Raw genomic sequence first — 23,583 nt, 5'->3', positions numbered from 1 at the left:
TATCTTAAATGTTCTGTATCACTGCGCTGACTCCTTTGAAACAAACCATCTTCATCATCTGGACAAAAACAAGCGGTAAGAGGGGAACTTCCTCTGAACTGGTGCTTTATTTTACACAGGGGTCCCCAAATCCAGGCCTTGAGGGTCGGTGTCCTACGTGTTTCCAACCATCCGGCCATTGTAGCTCCCTATTGGCTAAACACACCTGATCCAGGTAATCAGCAGCAGATAAGGCAGGTTTCTGGAAAACCAGCAGGACATCGACCCTTAAGGCCTGGATTTGGGGATCCCTGATTTAACCCAACGTGACCATCAGCATATTGACTGCTTTCCTTTGCCGCTGCTTCGAGGTCGATCCCGGCTCAGCGGCATGTTGTCATGTTACCGTGACAACGCGCCACAGCACGTAACACATGCTTTTTGTGAAAAAAGCTGAAAAAATAACAAGAACAAAGTCTTAAAACCTGACAGAATATTAATTTCTTTTGTACTGACCACGGTAAAAGCGGGCTAAAGGCCTTTGACACGTGCATTATCAGAATTAACGCAGACTTCGTCGGCCATTATCCCAAACAACCTTATTTAGAGACGCATTTTAGGAAACTTTTCAACAAAAGAGGCAGTCCAAACGTTCTTTTGGGCTCGAACTACACTTGTGCTGTAACAACAGAAATGCTCACAATACTTTAGTAGTTTGGTGACATCACTGTTTATGAAAATCTTTCAGGATTCAACCTGCAATCCTCAAAGCCAAACTTCTCTGGGTCCCTTGGATCCAGAACGGGCCCCACAGTTATTTTTTCTTTCACGACGGCGTTAAAAGCCGCTTCGGTTTGGGAGATGCCCATCGACCGGAACAGAGAAGCTCATCCTTCCTCGCTGCTAAGCAGCGTTTCCAAAGACGCCACAGTCAAATGGAACCAGATCTGGGCACAGGCCACTTTGTCCCAAGCACCAACTTCTGATTCTGATTCTTGACTGGCTGTCAAACTCTCTGGACCTAAAACCTACCAGGATGTGAATCACCAGAACCGAACTATGGGCTGCTTCCAGAACAGCCTGTCCTTCCGTGTCAGCGCTTCCACGGGTTGATCTGTGCCATCCTTCATGCTGCAGCAACAACCAGCAGTTCTCATTTGTTCTGACAAACTGAGCTGTGGGTTTTCCTTCAAGACTTTTGTTCTATGTAAATCCTAAGCATGAGTATGAATATATAAACAAAGTTGAAGGTTACCATACATGTGTTTAGATTCTTTGATGAATAGATCTGGAAAAACAACTCCTCCCTTCTAGTATCTATTCATTTCAAAGCCTCCTGGTTTAATATGTGGAGGTTTAGGCCGTGCAGCACAAAAACATCCAAAAACAAATGTTCCTGAAACTCCGTTAGTTCTAAATTTTAGCCACAACCTTCAGCAGTCACTGAAGAAAAAATAAACCAAAATGGACCAAATTCTGTCCTCATTTCCTAAAGAAATCATTATTATGGTATAACATGAAAAGAAAATGAGGTTAAAGAAGACAATTCATGTCACAATTAGTCATTTCTTATCGCCACAAAAGTGACTTTATAGTAAAAAAAACAGAAAGACATTTACTTCTTCATCAGCACATTTGGTAAGTGGTTAAGAGAAAACATCAGGGAGTTTAAACCAAAATACAAAACTTTGCATTCAAAGTAGATTTTGAATGAGCTTAAATTGTCGCTGAGGGTTTAAATGTCTGGTTAGTGCTGCCGTCTGCTCCTGAATCTTAACAACTAAAGCTCCGTGTGGAGCTGCACGGGTCTTCATGTCAGCTCTTTGGCGGTTAGTTTTCATGCAGCACAGAGAAACAGTGGTTTGGGGGCGCAGCGTAGGAAAAGGGGAGGCTGGGTTAGTCAGGAGGGAGGATGCTGGGGTGGGGGGGGGGGGGGGTGGACGAGTCTAGGAACGCCACAAAGGAAAATGAGGCATCACAAATGGGAGGACGGAATAGATAAGGAGCACTTCCACCTTTAGGTTTTCCAGGTCTCGCTCGTATTTCAAGCGCAGCGTGGCGACGTCTCCCAGCTCCTCCCGCCGCCTCGTCTCCTCCGTCATGACGGACAGCTGGGTCAGCAGCTCCTGGATGCGCTCCCTCAGGGTGGATGCTGTTGGGGCTGAGGCCTGCAGCGGTGCAGTGGGCCGGTCTGTCCCGTTCCAAGCGGGACTCATCATGCTCCTCAGCTCTTCCATTTCTCGGTCAAACTGCTCGGTGAGCTTCCTCCTCTCCGCCTCATGCTGCTGCTTCAGGCTCTCCATGCAGCCTGTGAGGGAGTCGATTCTTTCACGGCTCTCCTCTGCCTGGAGGTGCAGCTCTTGGTTGGTCTGAGCGAGCTGCTTCTTCAGCTCTTGGGTTTCCTGCTGGTAGCTGGATGTGACGGTGAGTAGGTCCTGTCTGAGCCTGCCCACTACGCCGGAGAGCTCTGTGGCTCCGTCCACAGAGTCCTTCAGCTCTCCTTCAGTCCCTGGCTCCAGGACACCGTCTGTAGAGGTTTCTGAGAGTTGAGGGTCGTCTGCATGTTGCAGCTCTTTTTTAGGCCAGCCTTGTAGTCTTATGATGACATAAGAGAAGCAGGCTTCTTTCAGAGAAACCTGAAGATAGTCTGCCGGCTGTTCCTGATGTCGCTCGGGGCCGAAGCCCTCAAAAGCCAAGGACAGGACTTTGTCATCTCTGTCAGACTTCAGGCTGGAAACAATCTGTTTCAAATGACGAAACTTTACCCCCAAAGTCTGAGTTAACTGTTTAAGAACCTGAGCGTGCGTTTCCTCATCCATGCAGCTGTACGCCGAGGCAAAAGCTGCCGCTGGCTCACTTTGAGTTTGGGCTGGAAAACAAACTGGGGTCTTGAGGAGCAGCAGACTCTGCAGAGCCAGGATCCGCTCTGCCAACCAGGCCTCACAGCGGTTTGTTTCTGATCCAGGGATGCTCTGCAGCTGGCTCCAGAACTCCCATTCTAGCACTGATATCATGTCTACCTCACTCAAGCACAGTGGGTTTTCGTGAGACTCACTCAAAGCCCTTTTCAGACGGCTGAACATGTCTTCTACATTTGTATTTACCTCCGCTAACATCTCCACAACCTGGCTTATTGCCTCACATGTCCTCTCCAGGTTCCCCACTACTTCCTCCAAAGGTCCCCTGTGGTCAACCTGCTTTGGTCCTGCGTCCGACCTCTTCCCATCAGTCCTTTCCTGTTCATCTTTGCCCATATTTGCCTCTAACGCGCACCGCAGCCTCTTTACTTCCTGTTCAACTTCCAGTACTCTTTGCTTGCTGACGTGTTCAATGTCCTGATTGAGTGCACCTAGTTCTCGATTCCTAGCCTCCAGCTCCACGCAGTGCTGCTCTGCGGCCTGGAGGCTCTCCTTGGTCTCCAGAAACGTTGTTTGTGAGCTTTCCGGCAGCTGTGTGAGCTGCTCCTTCTGTGGGAACGCCTCCTTGTCGTAATAATCTACCTGGAAGCCCAAACCTATCAAAGTGGCCTCTTTCAGTTGTAGCTTCTTCTCAGTGTCTGCAAGGGTGCTGCCCAGTTCTTCCAAGGTAACCAGCGCTTCATGGAGCCGCAGGGACTTTTCATTCAGCTCCCGCTCATAATATTCCCGATCGATGACACTGGCTTGGTTCTCGGCCAGTTCAGCCTTCAGCTTCTTCAGCTGCTCCGCCATGGGGTGATGCTGGCTGCTGAGTTCAGCTTTCAGTCTGTCTATTTCTCTGTCGGCCTCCGTCAGCTGGTTCATGATTTCCTGACATCGCTGTTTCAGAGCTCCGTTTTCCTCTGTTAGAAGTTCAGCTTTCTGAGACAGCCAGCCGACGGCGGCTCCCTTCATGTCTGAGGGGTCCTCCACTTTGGATGAGGAGCTGTGAGGTCTACTCTGACTCTCAGAGCTTTGCCTCTTGACCTTTTCCATTGCATCCTCCATGTTCAGAAGACGTGCTTCATATTCGCGTATGCTCTCTCCAGCTCTAGCTAAGCTCCTCATTAGTTCATTTTCTACCTCCTGTTTGCACTTCCACGTCTCCAAAAGCTCCTGAAGTTGATGTTTTTCTGTGCTGTGACATTTCAAGAGTTTTCCTAACTCCCTTACAGTCAAGGGTTTCTCTGCTGCAAGCTCTTCCAGTTCCTGAATGGCCTCGGGGCTGTCCTGGAGCAGCAAGGACACCGTCTTCTGGATGGGTTCAGAGGGAATGCCCTCCAGGAGGGCTGCTTCTTGTTGCTCCGAAAAGTCGGCGTCCTTGAGGGAGGAGTGAGAAAGCGAGAGGCGAAGCTGTGCCTGCATGTTACGCTTTTTCAGCTCCTGCAGCTTCAGGAGCTCTTTGGTCTCCTGGTACTTCTTGGTTAAACTCTGTGCTTGGGAACTAACCGGTTGGGGGCTCTTCATCTGGGGCGCCACATCGGCCTCCAGACCCAAAGGATGCTCCAGCTTAGAAAAGGGGACCAGACAGTTGGTTAACACACAGCAGGGGAGACACGCTCGCTCATCAACTAAAAGTCACCAACATTTATGAGGAAAAAGTGGCCAAAAGCTTTCCTGACAACACAAACACTTACAAATAAAAGTCTTTAAATAAGAAAAATGGTTTAAAAGGATTTAAGCTGCAAAGTATAAATGCAAAGTTTTGAAAAGAAAGTCAATGTTGGGAGTTAGTTGATCACAACCGAACCCTGAGAGCATGCACATTAAACGGTTAAAGGTTACTTTATGTGGTGATGTGCAACATTAGTTTCAGCTGGAAGCTTTCCTCTCAAACGCAGACCAGGCCTCATCAGCCAATAATTCAAAGACTGTTTCCAACCTTCCCAAATCCAATTCTTCTGTGGAAAAATGAAATGAGCTACTTTAAAAAAAACTGCCTTTACGAACAGCAGGCAGGGGTAAAATACAGGAAGTCATGCAATCAGCTGACGGGGAGAGCAACAGCATGATATACTTTGATGCATTTGTTATTATCCTTAACTTAAACTATGCACACACGGGGCATTTGAAGGGCTTTCGAACGCATGTTTAGCCCACGCTGTTCACACTGGACAAGCAGGGAGGGGCTTCTTCGTTTTCTAGCGCTCATCCGTCACCTACAGCTGGAAGCGTCTTGGTGTGAAATGTGGAAGCGGGGAAAATGTCCTGAATCTGCTGCAGACTTTTTCTGTAGCAGCTCTATTCCGATAAATGAAAGACATGGAGTCATTGAATTCTGGCCGCCAAAAACCCTAAACATTAATTTCTACTCCATGGTCAGGTTGACACTTCCATCAATAACAGGGATGTCATCCTTACATCCCTACCAGATCTGAGGCCCAGCTTGGCCAAAGTTTGACCCGATTTAACCATCAACTCACGTTCAATGGCCGTGCGTTTTGCATGTAGAGCCTGAAAACAGGGGTAGAAACTTGCACAGTGGTGTATGAACGCTGAAGACCAAAACGAGCATGGACTCCTGTTTACGTAGACTTTTCATTGGAAGTGGCCGCTTGAACGTGCGCCGAGGGCGGCGTGGACGTTACCGCTTGAACCCCACAGGAAGTAGAGGCACAGCCTTCATCTGATCAGACTGTCTTCAAATTCAAATACCCACACAGTTTCTTTCTTCTTTTTTAACATGTACCTGAAGCATTCAACTTTGTAGAGTTCCCCAGGAACCGTGCAGATCAAACAACTTCCAACTATTTTAAACCCCAGCTGTCAAAGGGCAAAAACATCCAAATTACCATCATCTGTAGTATTTCCATCCTTGTTCCTTTAGTTTCAACAAAAGAAGTGGATTTATCAAATGTTCACAGCAACAGTCGGCACAAAGATTGATCATCTTTGGAGGTGTGACAGAGGGACGACTGCAGCAGACACACTGATTTGAAAACCCTGACTGGTTAAACACTAGAAAATAAACTTCACTGCATCTACAAATATGACCCCACGGACCCGGCTCCAGTCACAGCCGGCTTCGTGCTCTAGCTGAAATGTTTCCTCGTGCTTTAGCGCTCTAGTTTTCTAAAGGGAGTCGATGCAGCTGCTCAACATACGTACCGCCGCCTGTTCACGCCACAGACGCTTCAGAACAAAAACTGGAGTCAACAATGCCTCCTGCTAGTTCAGCTGTAACGGCACCATTCACTGTAGGACTACGGGGCACAGTTTGTGACACAGCACCATCTCATGGGTCATAAGCATCTGGAACCCTCGTCTCAGAGGTCCGGCACAGCAAATTCACAGCCAAACATGCACATGTATACATTTACACTCCCAAATCCATGGTTTCCTGTTCCTGTACCTCACACCAAGCCATGACAACAATCATCTGATCCTGCACACATTAACGGGGAACCGTCTGCAGGAGAACATCCAGTGGAGAAGAACCCAGTTGTTCCATGCGACAGGAAATGCGTTAGACAGAACCGAAGCTCTGCGAGACAAGTTAGCATCTACTATGGTGGGATTCTGTGGCCCACAGTCAGTAAAGGCATTACAATGAGCATGAGTTCACACACAGCACAAAGACAGAAGATCGACTAAGAGAGGCTAATGCAGTCAGAAAACTCCACTGAACTTTACATGCAATGAACTCATGCAAAAGTGGAGACATTATGCTGCTTCAAAGTCAGTTTGGTTCCAGCTTTTTACAACATGCAAAGGATGTTACAAACTGACAGGAAGTCACGTGGACTGGAGTAACTCACCGGAGATATGTAGCCGGAGCGGACGTGCTGCTCTCTCTCCAGAGCCGTCCTCAGCTGGAACTCCAGCTCCTGCTTGTGCTTGTTGGAGTGCAGCAGCTGCTGATGGCAGCTCTCCAGCTGGGCCTTCAGCTCCTTTATCTGCAGAAAAGGAAAGGCTGCAGGGGTTACTGGATCCTCCGCAGAGAGCGCGCTCCAAACTCAGCTTGTGATATTGGAAACGCAGACAACTGCCAACGATGACAAGAAAAAGCTATTAACGAGTTTATGGGCGAGTTTAGAGTAAGCATCGTAAAGTTTGACTTTTTCTGTATCTTATATGTCTGAATTCAGAGTGCAATGATTTTTTTTTTGCACCAAGTCTTTTTATTGATTTTGTTTTTTGGAAACAGTACAAAACAGACAACATGAAACAACCCCCCCCCCCCCCCCCCACCACCCCCCACCCTCCCTCCCACTCTCATTGTACCATTCAGTCTCAAGTCTTACAGAAGCTTAGACACCTGGCGGGACACAATTTAAAAAAAAAAAAAAAAAAAAAAAAAACACCTGTTCACATTACAAGACCAGTCACAGACATTTTTTGGCAACCATGACATGCAAGTCTCTCAGATGCTCTAATATAGGATTCCATGTTAGATAGAACCTCTGCACCGATCCCTTCATAGAGGATCGAATTTTCTCCAGCACCAAAAAGTGCAGAAGGTCTTTCAGCCACATGTTGAAGGTTGGAGGGTATTTTTCTTTCCATTTGAGCAGTATGAGTCTCCTGGCAATCAGTGTCCCAAAGGATATGATGGTTTGTGCTCTATGGTCCAGGTTTACAGGTAAAACACCAAATAATACAGAAAAAACAGAGGGTTGTAAAGGCGTACGCAGCACATCAGAGAAAAAAGTGAATATAGATTCCCAGAAGTGATCTAACTTGGAACAGGACCAGAACATATGGGACAGGGTGGCTACGGAACAGCTACATCGGTCACATGTGGGATCTATATTGTGGACGAACTTGGAAAGTTTAGCTTTGGACCAGTGGAGTCGGTGTACGATCTTAAACTGGATAACCTGATGACGCAAACAGATTGATGAGAAATGTATATTATCTAACGCTTCACTCCAAATACTGTCAGGAATATTCAAGTGTAGTTCTTCTTCCCAGTGAGATTTGAGTGTTGTCAAGGGCTCTAAATCATGTGTGTTTAACAAGGAGTAGATTTTGCCAATTGTTCCCCTGGAGCCAACATTAATTTTCAAAGTGGATTCTAATAGTGAATCAGGTGGATGGGATGGGAAACAGGGATATGACTTAAAAACAAAGCTACGAAGCTGCAGATATCTAAAAAAATGAGAGCGAGGGATGTTGAACTTAACCAGAAGTTGATCAAAAGATGCAAACGTGTTGTCAATAAACAGGTCATCAATTAAACAAACTCCTCTCCTGCTCCATTCATGAAAAGCTTCGTCTGAGGTTGAAGGTATGAACTGATGATTTCTAAAAACAGGAGCCAACTTTGACAGATCTTTAAGGGAAAACACTCTTCTAAATTGTGCCCAAATTTTAAGAGAATATTGCACTACAGGATTGGAGGTGTACTTCGAGAGAGGCTCAGGATATGGAAGTTTGGAACAGAGTAATGAAAAGGGGGAGGTACAAAGACAAGAAGAGTTTTCCATACATAGCCATGCTGGAGGTGTTAAAGTGGGGGAGTGTATGACTTTCCAGTGTAACATGGCTCTTATGTTGGCAGCCCAATAGTAGAGCTGAAAATTAGGGAGAGATAGTCCACCATGTTTTCGGTGTTGTTGAAGGACGCTTTTCCTAATCCTGGGGTTCTTTTTATTCCATAAGAATCCAGATATCAATTTGTCAACATCTGTAAAAAATGATTTAGATATGTATATGGGGACACATTGAAATATATATAAAAATTTTGGGAGAGTATTCATTTTAATAGTGTTTATTTTCCCACCCAATGAAAGCGGTAAAAGACTCCAGCGTTCTAGATCCTTTTTAAGTTGGGCTAGCAGGGGCAAGAAGTTGGATTTAAAGATATCTTTAAAGGAGTGTGTCACAGAAATTCCTAAATATTTTATTTTATGTAGACTGGCCTTAAAAGGGAACTGGGCAAAATTAATTTTTCTAGCTTCTGCATTCACTGGCATGATCTCGCTTTTCTGAAGGTTAACCTTGTATCCTGATACTCTACCAAATTCCTCTAGTAGATTCAAAGTTACTGGTAAGCTTCGTAGGGGGTTGGACAAGAACAGAAGCATGTCGTCAGCGTAAAGGGATACCTTATTTGAAAAATTATATCTATTTATTCCAATAATGTTAATTTCCTGGCGTATTGCTATGGCCAATGGTTCAATCACGATGGCGAATAGCAGCGGGGATAGGGGGCAGCCCTGGCGGGTCCCGCGCTTGAGGGAAAAATAGGGGGAGCGATTATTATTCGTACAAACAGCTGCTAATGGGGAAGAATACAGAATCTTTATCCAAGAAATGAAATATTCACTAAAGCCGAATTGTTTTAAAGTGTAGAGCATGTAATCCCACTCCACTCGGTCAAAAGCCTTCTCTGCATCCAGAGACAGGAGAACTTCTGGGACATCAGGTGAAGCGGGACCATAAAGAATATTGAATAAGCGTCTAACATTATAAAATGATTGGCGACCTTTGATGAAGCCGGTCTGATCATCTGCAATAATTGAGGGCAAAACAGTCTCCAAACGCCCGGCTAGCATCTTTGAAAGAATCTTGTTATCTACATTTAAAAGGGAGATAGGACGATATGACCCACATTCATGAGGATTCTTATCTGGTTTTGGGATAAGGGAGATGACCGCCTGACGCATTGTTGGAGGAAGAGTGCCTGTGGCAAGAGACTCTTCAAAAACTGAGAGCAGAAATGGAGAGAGTTGGTTAGAAAATTTCTTAAAAAAATCAACAGAAAATCCGTCAGGTCCTGGGCATTTTCCATTTTGCATGGATTTAATTGTGTTCATAACTTCTTGGACAGAGAAGGGTTTGTCCAATACCCGAGACAAGTTATTTTCAATTAAGGGGACATTTATTTTCTTAAAGAATGCATCAAATAGAGTTGGATCACCACATGATTCTGTATCATACAGGGTCGAGTAGTATTTATAAAAACAGGAGTTTATTTCTAAGTGGTCTCTGTGTTTATTACCTGACTGATCTTTTATTTCAATTATAGCTCTGCTGGCAGCTTTTTGATGAAGCTGGTGGGCTAAGATTTTTCCAGCCTTCTCACCATGTTCATATTTCCGGCATTGTGCTTTGTTTATTAGGTTTTCTATATATCCAGTAGATAACAAATTGAACTCTGTTTGAAGATTAAGACGTAATTTAAACAAATCTTCGGATGGAGTGACTGAAAGCATTGTGTCTAATTTAAAGATATCTTTAGTCAGATTATCGAGTTTTTGATTATTACTTTTCTTTTGTTGGGCACAATAGGAGATGATCTGTCCTCTCAGGTACGCCTTCAATGATTCCCAAACAGTAGAAAGGGATATTCCAGGGGTCAAATTACATTTAAAGAAGAATGTTATTTCGGATGAGATGAATTTAGTAAACTTTTCGTCAGAGAGTAATGTGTTGTTAAATCGCCAGGGTCGATAACTGTTGCAGGAAGTTGGTATACGTAAAGTCATAAGTAAAGGGGCGTGATCTGAAATAACTATGGCTTGGTATTCACATTTGCGAACAAGAGAGAGGAGTCGTTTATCTATGAAAATATTATCAATACGAGAATATGTTCTGTGGACAGGAGAGAAAAAGGAGTAATGTTTGGACGTGGGATTCAAAAACCTCCAAATATCAATAACACCGTTTGTGCTAAGAAAGCACTGTAATTGTAGAGCCGAACTGGTCAAGGGTGCTGGTCGAGACGAGCTGCGATCCAAACTCGGTGACAAGACACAGTTCATGTCTCCTCCAAATATTAAATGGTGAGTGTTCATATTTGGTATCTTGGGAAAAAAATTAGGGAAAAATGAGCTATCTTCCCAATGAGGTGCATAAACATTAACCAATACTACGGGTGTGTTGAGCAACCTGCCGGTGACAATTACATAACGTCCTGAAGAGTCTGTTTCCACTGAGGACATGTCGAAGGGGACGTTCTTATTAATGAGAATGGCTACACCTCGAGACTTAGAGTGGAAATTAGAGTGGTATGATTGCCCGATCCACCCTCCCCTGAGTCGAAAGTGATCAAAGGTCCGAAGGTGAGTTTCCTGGAGAAAAACTATTCCTGCTTTTAACTTGTTTAAGTGGTTCAATACTTTTTTTCGCTTTACAGGGGTGTTTAAGGATTTTACATTCCAAGTAATAAAATGAACATCGTGGCCAGCTGGCCCAAATGAAAAGTTTGAATCAGTTGGTGTCCTGGTCATCAGTAGAGAAAATAATTTCTATGTTGCTCATAATAGGGCTTGTAACAACGTTGTGGAGGTCTTTACAAAAAGAGATAAGCAAATGCAGACTGAGATAAAATACTACAAGGTCAAACCAGAACTCAAAGTGTGGTACAATGAAACCCACCCCATCACCAACCAGAACACGGTGATTACCCAAACCCATAGAAAGATAACTGCACATTTAAGTGCTTTGGGAAGAACACTAGCTCTCAGGAGATCAGGCTCCGTTCCAGAACAGGCACATGTGTCACATATAGGATAAGTAAAACTCCAACTTAAAACAAGTGAACATAACAGAAGGACTGCAGCAGCAACTCTTGGGAGTCCGCGAGTCAATGCGACCATAAAATAAGAGAAAACGGATGTCTGTATTTTAACTGACCTCGTTCAGATCCGCTCTCAGTTCAAATCATTTTGTGGACGCGCTCCCCGCGATCGTGGATTTCACGTAAGCCGTCGCCTCCTCCGCGTTTTGGAACCATTTTTCAGTCCCATTGTGCGTAATCCGGAGTCGCGCCGGGTACATGAGCCCGTATTTCACTCCCTCCCGGCCCCGGAGGAGCCGTCGCACCTCGCCGAAGGCAGCTCTCGCCTGCGCCACACTTGGAGGGTAATCGGGGAAGATGGAGATGTCGGCGCCCTTCCAGCGCAGCGGGCCGGACTCCCGGGCGCGCCGGAGGATTTCCATGCAATCTTGATGGTAGTGGAGCTGGGCTATGATGACCCGCGGTCTGCCGGTCCGGTTCCTCGCCGGTCCTCCTCGGTGAGAGCGGTCGATGAGGATGTCTTTATCCATCTGCAGGACATCCCGTAGGAGCTTGGAAACCGCTGTGGGTGAGCTGGAGCCCGCGGATTCGGGGATGTTAATGATGCGGATGTTTGAGCGTCTCATCCGCCCCTCCATGTCGAGGCATTTCTCCCGCAGGCCGTTCACTTCTGATTCCAATTTATCCACTCTGTTTTGGAGAGAGGTCACCTCGTCAGACTGAGAGGAGAGAGCTTGCCCCATGTCCGCCATTGTAATCTTCATCGCCTCCACCTCGGACCGCATTGTAGCCGTGTTGTTAGCTAGCTCCGTCTTTAGCATATGTAACTCGGTTTTAATGGCCTCGAAGTCGTCCGAGAGCGCAGTCTTCAGCTCCTGTCGGAACATTGCAGCTATGTCCGCCTTCAGAGAGGAAAGAATTTCGGCTTTCATAGCCGAGGAGTCAGCTTGGGCCGCGGATGGTGGGCTGCTAGAGCCGGGCTCTCTGGGGCCGGCCGACGGAGCGGATCCGGTGAACTTGAACTTTCGCAAATTATTGGCCATTAAAATAGTTTTAGCTAACAAATATGAAAGATGGCACAATAATTACACAGTTCCTGATGGAGTTTTACAGTTTTTATAAAAATAAAATGCCTTAAAAGATTAGTTTAAACCTATTTTCAACGGAGCCTGTCTTTCGTGCTGCCTACTCCATTGCCTGCTCCGCACTTCCTCCAGAGTGCAATGATTTTAATTCCAAATCAAATTCTAACCAGATGTTTAAACGGCCCTTTTATCTACACTTCTGTGATGCGTTTATTATCAGCAACAGCCTGTGAATCAAATTTCCTGTGAGGATAGTTGCTGGTGTTTTCAAAGCTGGACTGCACCATCAGTGACAGGATAAAGAGAGGATGAGCCTGAAGACAAAGCTCTTCTGAAACATCACTTCTAGGAGGGATATATTTATCTGCCCTCTATCTCTACCCAGCTGGAGAGGAGAATAAATCTGGCAAAGGTAGCGTACCCCCTGTTTGTAGCTGTCCAGCAGGAGCTCCAGCTCTGCCGTGTCTCTGGTCGCCGGCGTTGTGCTGGCGAGAGGAACCCTCCTCTCCTCTCGGATGGGCGTCTTCTCCACCTGTCGCCAGTGCTCCTCTATCACCTCCTCTACCCTCTGCTGCCTCTCCAGAGAGATGGGGGACAGGGAGTCTGGGACGCTCCCTCCTTCTGTGCTGGATCTGTGCTCTGAGCTGGTCACAGACTCGTACCTTTTGCGCCGCTCTTCTCTCCTGCGACTTCGCTCCGGCTCGCTGGCATCTGCCTGGAGGCCCTCAGCCTCCTGCGCTCGCTGCTGAGCCAGAGCCTGGGCGATGGGTCGGAACTCGGCCCAGTCGAATGTCTTTGAGCGGCCTTCTCGTCTGCGTTCCCGAGCTCGGCTCCGCGCGACTCCTGCTGCAGGTTCTCTGGCCACAGAAGACGCCTCTGAAGAGGCCAAGTCCTGAGCTACATCCGGTCTAACCAGACCCTCCAACGGAGTAAAAGATCCGTGATCTTCAGTCGAGCTAAAGGAAGTGGCACACAAGACATTTCTGATGCATGTGGGCCTTATCAATGTTAAACTTGCTGTGTAGCTATTTGTCTTTGTTCTTTATGCGTCCGGTAAACAATCACAATCGCTTCCAAAGGACGCTGTCAGTAACCAGCCTCTCACTAATCAACTGTTTTAGAGATTCTGCTTTGGAGGACCGGAAGAGACAAATTGAAATAAATATATACGCCATTAAACTATTAAATACATGTGTCAGTACTTATTTTAAATTGTCGTTAAATAAATGACTAAATGTTTCAATATATGTGGCATTAAAATATCAAAATAGTCATTTAAATATTTCATGGCCAGTGTGGGCTGGAAGGGACACATTAAAATAAATATGTTCAATATGAAATAAATACGTAATTTATCATTTAAAATTGGAAATAAATAACTAAAACCGTTAGTACAATATCAACATTGAGCTGATATAACATTTTAAATGATTTAAGAAACATGTATTTCATGTTTCATTCCATGATTTCCTGATTTAATGAATAATTTCCTGGTCCGTTTTGCGGCATTTCATTATGTTATCTGTCAAACTGTCCAATCAAACTCAGTGGGCGGGGCTAACTCAGATCCTCTCTACTCCATTGCCCTGGCTTGATGGCGGCTAGAGTGACGAGGCCCTTTGTAAGCAAAGGGATGATGGGAAATGAAGGCGGGCTTACTCCATGCCAACGGTGAATTTCTACTGAACTCCTGCCGCTCTGCAGAAACTATGTCCTAGAGAACGACACAGATTTTTTGGATTTGGGCTAAAAATGGCAAGATTAATAGAGCACCGGGAACGCTTTGAAAACAGATCAGAAGATGACTGGAGTGGGGATTTAATTAGTGAATACGTTTTGAAATAGAATGACAACACAAGAAGTAAAGATACGAGTAAATTCTGCTTTCTGCTCTGTTGTTCTGAGCCAACCCTCTTTACAATCTTCACAGACGGGAACACGATTGTAGTGATAGTCTCCCTCTACAGGGAACTAAACATAAACCCACTTGTTTTTATATTTTGGAAATGTGTTGCTGTTCTGACAAGCCTGTTTTTGTTTTGAATGAGCCTCCCACAATGTGATAAAACTATCAGTGAAACCTTCAGAGCAATGAGCCACTTCTGAGAGTCAAACCTCTCAGATTCAAAGCAGGAGGTGAAGACGGTCCTTTTTCCTGACCTGGCCACATCAGGGGCAGTGGAGGGTCTGACATTCTTCATTACTGCCTGGATCCAATTCCTGCGGATTCCTGCTGTCATCGCTGAGAGAGTGTGAACTCCATCCAAAGTCTAGACACACGTGATAACAAAAAAAAAAGTCAGAGTGGCCAGAACAGCAAACACTGCAGGACAACCGGTGTTTACTGATGCCAGATAAAAACCATTGAGATCTTCAGTTTCTGGCGGGTTTGTTTTTACGCCCTTTGGTGAAAAAGTCCAGGTAGACTTGAGAGAATTAAAAAAATGGCTCAGTTCTTTCTAACAGTATTTGGTCTCAAAACATTACAAAAAACAACAACCACCTTTTCCATTTTCCTTAAAAAAAACTGTTAAAAGTTTGCACACAGTTTTTAATGATATAAACCCCTGAAATTGAACTGTGAATCGTAACTTCGTCTTAGCGGGCAAGGGAGGGTGCTTTGTTACGGTGTACGCTCCAGAGGAGGCTTCTGACCGCAGTCCGGCCGGCCGCTCTGCATCAGTGAGCAGCTGGACTCAGGAGAACCGGCTCTCCAAGCAGAGGAGCGGCTCTGGGACGGTGTGTGAGCTAACGGAGGCGGCTTTTGAACGCAGAAATGCTGCTTCGTCCAGAGAAACCGTGTAAACAATCATGTGAATTCATGTTTCCAGTCGTGTCGACAGAATAACGGCTGATGTTATTCATTAACCTGCAGTCAAGATGCACATTGCAGCATTGACTGCATGGATATGAAGTGAATCCAGGGCTAAATGTTGTTGGCACGTATTAGCCTAATGCTAACCCTTCTTCTGGCTCCGTGTGGCCAAGAATAAAGCACGGATATAGAAAATTATGAGCAAACGGGTGCTTCATAATAATCATAACAATAATAGAATCAGGTTTAGAAGATCATCCGCTTCTTGGTCGTTTTTAGGTTATAGTAAAATAAAAACCAGGTTTTGTTTCCTTCTTTCAGGCAGTATGTAAAACCTTGAACTCTGTAGGAAGTTTGCACTCAGAACAAAAGGGAACTCTTACATGAATCTGAAAACCATAGTTTCGTTGAGCTTGATACTCTGTGACACTGTAGCAGGTTGACAGGTCAATCTCCCCATCCAAGTCAGAGGCCTGCAGTTTAAAAGGATAAAAAACAGCTCAAAGACAATATTAGGCAGAAAAAAAGGAAAGGAGCGACAGCTTGATAAGAAAACATGTTCACCTCCTCTGCGATTGAATCCTTGTAATATCTCAGACTGTGGTCAGTCAGCACAAACCAATACTTCTTCCACTAAAAACAGAACAGAAAAAGGTTTGGTCTGTGTTGGGTGTAAATATCAAGGAACCCCTTCAGGTGCAAGAGGCAAAGCTTTGACAGTAGAAGTGAAGTACCTGGCCTTGCTCATCCAGTTTTACCATCCATCCTTTCTTGAAGTTGAGCAAATCTGGCTGAAAAGGGGAAGAAAAGGAAAGAGTTGAATGAACCAACTAAGAGAAAGAGTTGTAAAGCCACACCTTTTCTTTTCTTTAACAGCAACAGCATAAAAAAACTCATGCTTAGTTTGCTTGAGGCAGAAATGGTCCCATCCAATTAGATTAGAGCCCAATTAAGGTCACGGTGGTTGAAATGGCCAATGGATGAGCAGCACTTCTGCCAGATGCACAACTCAGATGCTGACAGTGACTGTAGTCTGCTCTGAGTCCAAACCGTGTCGACCACACGTGAACATCTGAACAGCCAGCAGTGATGACCACAATGTGAACATAAAGTACCTATAAGAGTGAAGGTAAAGCACACAGATGGACTACACCTCATGTAGACGGTGTAATCTGAAGGTCAGTGTAATCAAAGTAGTGGTAGGTGAGTGTTTCTGGTTGTAGCTCGCTTTTGTAGCGTTTTCATTTGACTCACAGGTTCTTGTGAAAAGCGCTGCTGTGCGGTAAAACACTTTCCAGTTTCTTCATTTTTTCGTACCGTTCCGTCCAGTTGGTTTGTCAAAGTTAGCATGTCGTCTGGTAATGCTTCTAGATATTAAACTCCTTACAACAGCTACAGTCTGTTGGCATATTAGACAGACAGTTGTTGTGTGCTTCAATAAAAACAAAAAAAAGCTCATTTCCCTGACGCGGCGGCCCTTGTTTTCAGCCAATCACATTCAAGCAATCGTACACACAGTTCTTAGTGTGGGGGCCGGTGAAAGTTTGATATTTGGCCTATGGGCCGGACTTTGGACATGCCTGCCATAGACCACTGCCTGTGGCAGGCTTGAATTGAAAATCTTGTTCATTAAAACTTACCTAGCTGCCACCAACAGCGTCATTCTGTGTGTGTATTTGGCTTCTTTCCCAAACTAAACTCTGTCAGAGGATCATATTTGGAAAGAAACCTTGGAGGTCTGAAGCAAAAGCCTCAGCAAAACAATCACAACATTTTCATCTCTTCTACGTCTCAAAAAAAGAAAAGAAAAAAGACTAATTTCTATGAAGCGCTTAACACCAGTAATTAATGTCCAACAATATAGATTTATTCTGATAGATGTTCATCTCAATTAATCTATGATTTGTCCAATAAATGGGGCAGACTCTGTCATTCTGCCCCGGGGCAGCTGTGGCAACATCAGAAGTTACCATCACCAAGTATGAATAAGGAGTGAATGAATGAAGAACTTTGAGCATCTGGAAGAGCGCAGATAAATCCAATCCATCTTTATTATCATTATTATTATTGCACTATTATAAAAAAAAGCGTATATCTCTGTAAGCTCAGAACTACTCTAAAAAGGAAGAGAGTCTGTAAAATTCACAGCCATGATTAGAAATGAGACCAGGAGCTCAAGAAGAAGGAATTTTCTTCTATGAATAGTTTTGATGTCTTGACTGTAGAGTTTTCTCTTTAAACTCTGTTCTCATATAAAAACAGAGACACTCTATCAGATATAGGCCTCTTCCATATGAGCAGGATGTGGGAAACACACACAGGGTGTGCAGAGCCAAAGTTAGCCTATCAGCTTGTTAGGAGTCATTGGCATTCTGTTTGTTGAGACTGAGGCTTTTTCAGGGTTTAATTCTTCTGTTACCTAACCCAATCTAGCCCTCAACCCAGCGACCTCTTTCTGCTCTGAGGCCCTGGCACTGCCGCTGACCCTGGATCCAGCAGCTTAGCAGAACAGCAGAGGCTTTGTCTGTGAATCCAGACACACATGGACACACTGACCTTGCAGTTTTCCAGGTCGAAACAACCAGAACCAACCTCATCTGTAAGTCTGCCACGCTTTACACATAAAGCAGAGATGCAACGCTTTCACACATTTGCCTGACTAATTCCTGCCTTACATATCAATGAACACAGATGTTTAAATAATAAATGACAATAATGACAATGACAATATTGCAAAGGATGAAAGGGTCTGGCTTCCATCAAGAACTGGCCTCCAGTGCTGCAGCCCTTGGGGGCTTGAAATCCCCTGTAGTCTTACTAATAAGCTTCTAAGCTGATTGGAGGCTACCTGTATGGAAATGCCCAATCTATCAACAATGCAGGACAAAAACAGAACAATCTTTTACTCTGAACACAAACGTCTTTGAGGTAAAGCAAAAGGTTACAGCTGCCTTGTTCTGGCCAGACGGCAGAATGACAGAAGTCATGGTTGCTGTCTATGCATGACCCGTCACCTTTATTGAGGGGTTTGTCAAGGGGGCTCCGTCAATGCCTGGGTGGTCTTGGTGTCACACTAACATCAAGTAAGTCACTGATAATACCTTAGTTGATTTACCAGAAACCAGACACTAAATGCTCGTGACATGTCATTTTACATGAGTAGAAGCCTCACCGTCATGACAGACTCTGTGGTCCTTCGATCCAAAGACTTGGCTCTTCTCAGGGGGGGCAGCCTGGAGGGAAAGTCCAAACCTGGATCTGGGTCCTGCCTCAGCTCCTAAACAACAAACCAATGAACCGTTTCCTACATTGTTTTACACCTGGAAAAGAAATGACAGCCTCTAACTAAAGCCTCAGTCCAGAGAGTTGTTTGAGGCAGGACAGGAAGTGTGCATGTGTGGGTGGAGAGAATTTGGCCGATTTGCTATTTTGTATTCTTTTAGAGGTGCTAGAGGGTTTTTGTAGCTTCTACCACATTTATACTGAAGCATTAAAAGCTTCATCAATGAATACACTTTTAATTCCATTCAATTTCATTTATATAGCCCAATATTACAACAATAGTTGTCTCAACTTTATAAGGTAAAATTGTGGCAACACCTCTATTTTGGCCAATAACCAGCCTTTTTTGGTAAATTCAAAGCAACACAGCAATTCTTTGGGTGTAATCCAGAGAAAAGAGATACAGGTGAGCTTGAAAGGAAAGGAACAACAGAAATGTGATCACGACAGGCTCAAGAACACAGTCTGTGTGTTTGAGATCTTTTTCTGTGGGCTCCACAGATAAGGCTCTAGGGTCTGCACAGTCATTGTTTGACTGCTTTGCTTCTATCAAGTCCCAGCCAGTTTGACGGAGCAGAGGGTGAGGGTGGGAAAGGAAAGCTCAATCATCAGGGGAACTCCCCCCAAATAATGGAAACTAGAGATTAATATAGCACACACTGCTGACCTCTGACATGCAATCAAAATAAAGACCAGAACAGAGAGGCAAAGGGTGGAGGGGAGGAGAACGGATGAAGGAAGGGGAGGGACTGGACAGATGGATTTTAAAAACGATGCTTCTGGAGAATCCTGCTGTCAGTCATATTATGATCATCTTGCTGGGGAACCGCTGCAGAGGGACGGATGACTTCGGTGGGCTCACACACCTGTCTGTAACTCCTATACTCGCTGCGGCCCTGTCTGCCGCCGCCTCTTCCCGCCTCTTCAACCTCCATCTTCTCAGGGTTTTCCAGCTCCAAAGCCTCCAACTTTTCAATGACACCAGAGCGACTGGAAACACACAAACCAAACAACAAGAGAGACTTTGTCAAGCTGCTAAATGTGTGACCCACACATAAAATCAAGAAAACAGAAGGTTCCATTTAGAAATGAGATCAGCGTTTGATCATTTGACCAACGGGAGAAACATCTGGGACAAAAAAAGCATGAGTTTGATGTTTGCTAAGGAATTTTGGAATTGTTGATGTGTGCCATATACATCACTTTCAAAACAACAAAATCAGCTTTTGTTAGTTTTTAATGTTAGTATTTCAGCATTTGAATCAATACAGTTTAGTGAAAAGATTGAAATGTGTTCTGATGTGAAATTTGATTTCTTTATATAGTAAGAGTTAGTATATGTAGGTTGTTTTGTATTGTAAGTGCTGTTTTACATCCTGACCAGGGGGCTACAGATGAAAACTAGCCTCTGGCTGATTCAGGCTTCTCTTAACCAGATGTAATCTAGCATTTTTGAAATTGCACCGTCCCTTTTAACAGAAACTAAATATATTATTACAAATGAATACATTTGTAAATATATACATCAAAACTGAATCCATTCAGTAGTTTGGCAGCCCAGCTCTACCCGAAAGGGCCAACCAAGAGGGCAAGAAAGATCAACCGCAAACTCACTTTATTTAAAGGTGTAGTATTGACAGCTGTTGCTTTTCACAAAAAATCTTTGGTGTTTAAAACAAAAACCATGACACTGCAGTAAACAGACATACAATGGACCCTTGCTATATTGCTGTTCGCCTTTCACTGTCTCACAGTGGACGCTCTATAAAAGCTCTGTCTCACAGACCTTTTATAGTGCAGTTTTGAAGGTTTTCCTTTTTTTCCTCCAGTAGAAACTGCATTCAGTTCACTTAATTTACATCAATCAGATCTGTCTTATTTTTCTTTAGAGAAAAAAGTGTGAAAATGGTCATGTATGCTTCAGGAACGTGTGCAAAAAGTGTGGAGAGAGGAGTTTAACAGCCTCAAACATCTACAAGGACTCTGAAAAACAAAGTTGACTAGCTAGCAGGTTGGATTCCTGTACCACAAGCACTTGAGTACCTTGTGTGCCATCAGTAGAGGAGGAGCATTAAAGAAAATCCACCAAAATAGGGTACGAAACATGGCTAATTTAGCATAAACATTAGCAAGCGGTAACCTAACTTTTACTTACCAGACTAAATGTTCCCAATTGGCAATGTTGAGTGTTTATTTCACACCCTGCATACACAGATTATTTGCTGCCAGTTACTACATCAAAAAGTAGCCGGCCACTACTTCACTCACAGGCAGCGCTTATTCAGATTGTCACAGCCCATTTGGTAATCAACTACTTTTACTGAATCAATGTGGTCCCTTAAGTGAAAAACCACTGTAGTCTTAGTTACACAAGCACAAAGGGACTCATCGTGGACAGTTTTAGAGGGTTATGCTTACAATGAGCAACTTTATGAGAAACTGCTGTGTATTAAAGATCAAGCGCCAGCCAGTGAGCTCTGGGTCACTGATTCAGGGTCAGGCTCTCTACGATCCATCACAAGCAGTCTGTGAGAAAGTAGACCACTGGCTGAAATGCTCCCACAGAAAGCAACAGAGGAACGGGCTTTGCAGAGAGGGAAATGTACCGTTGGCTTCCTGCCTGAACAGTTCCCATATTTGGGAACTCTTTGGGAAAAGCTGCTCTCCTTAAAAGGGATTAAAGAGTGAAAGAGCAGAAAAATAGTATGAGGTCAAACATCCACAGAGTATTTTATAAAGAACTCAGAACGTAGCATTTTAGGAGTAACTGGAGACAAGAAGCTTGAGGGAAAACTGAGTAGAATAGCATGATGCAGTAGAATATTACTGGAGAAGACAATCCTGCATCTAAGTACAATTTTGTTAGAGAAGTTCCTTCTCTGTTTCTTTTTCTTGGGCCCATCCGGGTGGATGTGGGCTTCCCACACGCACGACAATAGTAGTACCATTTTCATGACATCACTTGAGGGGGCTGTATGAGCCTCAAGGGAACTGCAAGACACACCTGTGCTCGCCTTTAAGATGCAGGTGCATCTGTCTAAGACCCCCCACGAACCCAGGACAACCCAAAAACCTGCAGCATCTATGTGAGTCAACCCCCTCCCCGGATGGATGCATGTGACTAATGCTGCGTTGACGCTGAACGCGATTCAGGCATCATGCAAGACCATAGGGATAGGATTAGAGACTGGATAGAGGGTTAGGATTAGAGACTGGATAGAGGGTCAGGGTTAGAGACTAGATAGAGGGTTAGGGTTAAAGACTGGATAGAGGGTTAGGGTTAAAGACTGGATAGAGGGTTAGGGGTAGAAACTAGACAGAGGGATAGGGTTAGAGACTAGATAGAGGGTTAGGGTTAAAGACTGGATAGAGGGTTAGGGGTAGAAACTAGACAGAGGGTTAGGGTTAGAGACTGGATAAAGGGTTAGGGTTAAACCCCTTTAGTAATTCAGGCTTCGGATAGACGCTCCAACACCCCTGTGTCGTGTAATTTTATGAAACACATGGATGGGGTCCAGCTCTGGATGGAAGTGTTGAACTGACTGTTCCCTAACTGGATTACAGATTTAGGTTTTTAAATTGCCCTTTACAGAATATGCGAGTTTGATGGCGGCTGCAGACAAAAGCTGGGGATTACAAGGAACATGTGAGCTTTCCATAAAACCTCTGACCCAAACAAGTAAACAAGATGATTGGCAGGTGATTAATAGGCAACAACTTGACGATTAAGGGAAAAAAACAATAAAACCACAAATAAATCATTTTAAAGTGCACAAATCTTATAGTCTCAGCATATAACGCCTATGTATCCCAGATATGAGACACTAGTTGTGTTGTGGGATGTGAGTGAGCATATCAGATGCATAGTGCGTCACTGAACTGTGCATGTGTTGATCCGTGAATAAGGGTCTTTAAAAGGATAGGCTTATCCTGCTTATCCTGCAGTATTTTCAGAACAGCATCTATACCAAAGTACAGTTTCTAAGAAAGAAACCCTACTGACCTGCTTCATCAGGTCAGGCACTTCCTACCCAGCAGATTGGACAGCGAGAGCTTAGCAAAAATAAATAATTTGCACACATGTTCAGAAAGATACTTAAATACTTCAAAAAGCTAATTAAATATATATAACAAGCTAGGGTGGTTTCTCCTCTAAGGTCGGGTCCTCTACCAGAGGCCTGGGAGCTTGAGGGTCCTCCAGTATCTCAGTTATTCCTGCTCTTTTCTGGACTAAGAGGTCTGAGGTCTTTCCAGGTATCTGTTGTAGCCACTCCTCCAGCTTGGTGGTTACTGCCCCGAGTGCTCCACTTACCGTGGGCACCACTGTCACCTTCACTTTCCAGGCTTTCTCCAGTTCTTCTCTGAGTCCCTGGTAGTTCTCCAGTTTCTCATGTTCCTTCTTCCTGATGTTCCCATCGCTTGGCATTGTCTCATCCACCACAACGGCTTTCCTCTGTTCTTTATCCACCACTACAATGTCTGGTTGATTCTCCATTACCATTCTATCAGTCTGGATCTGGAAGTCCCACAGAGTGGCTTGCCATCGGCTTAAAGGGTGGTTTTCCACAGCTTCATCAAGTTTCCTATGAACACTTTTAGAGTCATGTTGATGTTGTACAGCTCCAAGCATTCAGTGATCCATGTGTGTGGCATTGAGTCATAGGCTTTCTTGTTATTAATCCAGGCTGTGCACAGGTTGGTGTGTCGTGACTTACAGTCTCGAGCAACTGTTCTGTCAACCAGGAGTTGGTGATTGGCTCTTCTGGAGTCTCTACCAATGCCCTTTTGTGTGTTGCTCATGCATTGATCCATGTGCCTATTTATCTTGGTTGCAATGATGCCTGACATGAGCCTTTATGTTGTGGAGAAACAGGTTATTGGCCGGTAGTTGGATGGGACTGCACCCTTTGAGGGATCCTACTGGATCAGGATCGTTCGCCCTTCCGTTAGCCATTCGTGGTGAGTCCCATCTCTTAGCAGCTGGTTCATTTGAGCTGC

General features: G+C 44.6%; 1 protein-coding gene across 5 annotated transcripts in view; it reads right to left on the bottom strand.

Moving 5' to 3' along the window:
* LOC101161759 (myosin phosphatase Rho-interacting protein) overlaps window positions 1–23,583 on the bottom strand; it is a 51,999-nt gene that overhangs the window by 8,256 nt on the left and 20,160 nt on the right. For all 5 annotated transcript variants that reach the window (XM_011488496.3, XM_011488495.3, XM_023949552.1 and 2 more), the window contains exons 8-16: window positions 19,452–19,575; window positions 18,476–18,580; window positions 16,038–16,094; window positions 15,868–15,936; window positions 15,687–15,776; window positions 14,649–14,758; window positions 12,910–13,444; window positions 6,695–6,832; window positions 1,995–4,445 (exon numbers count right to left, since the gene is read on the bottom strand). In XM_011488496.3, coding sequence (XP_011486798.1) covers window positions 1,995–4,445; window positions 6,695–6,832; window positions 12,910–13,444; window positions 14,649–14,758; window positions 15,687–15,776; window positions 15,868–15,936; window positions 16,038–16,094; window positions 18,476–18,580; window positions 19,452–19,575 — 3,679 coding nt within the window. The remainder of the gene's footprint in view (window positions 1–1,994; window positions 4,446–6,694; window positions 6,833–12,909; window positions 13,445–14,648; window positions 14,759–15,686; window positions 15,777–15,867; window positions 15,937–16,037; window positions 16,095–18,475; window positions 18,581–19,451; window positions 19,576–23,583) is intronic.

This window comes from Oryzias latipes, chromosome 19, assembly GCF_002234675.1.
Source record: "Oryzias latipes chromosome 19, ASM223467v1".
Lineage (NCBI taxonomy): Eukaryota > Metazoa > Chordata > Actinopteri > Beloniformes > Adrianichthyidae > Oryzias > Oryzias latipes.
This window is presented reverse-complemented; position numbering and strand designations above follow the sequence as displayed.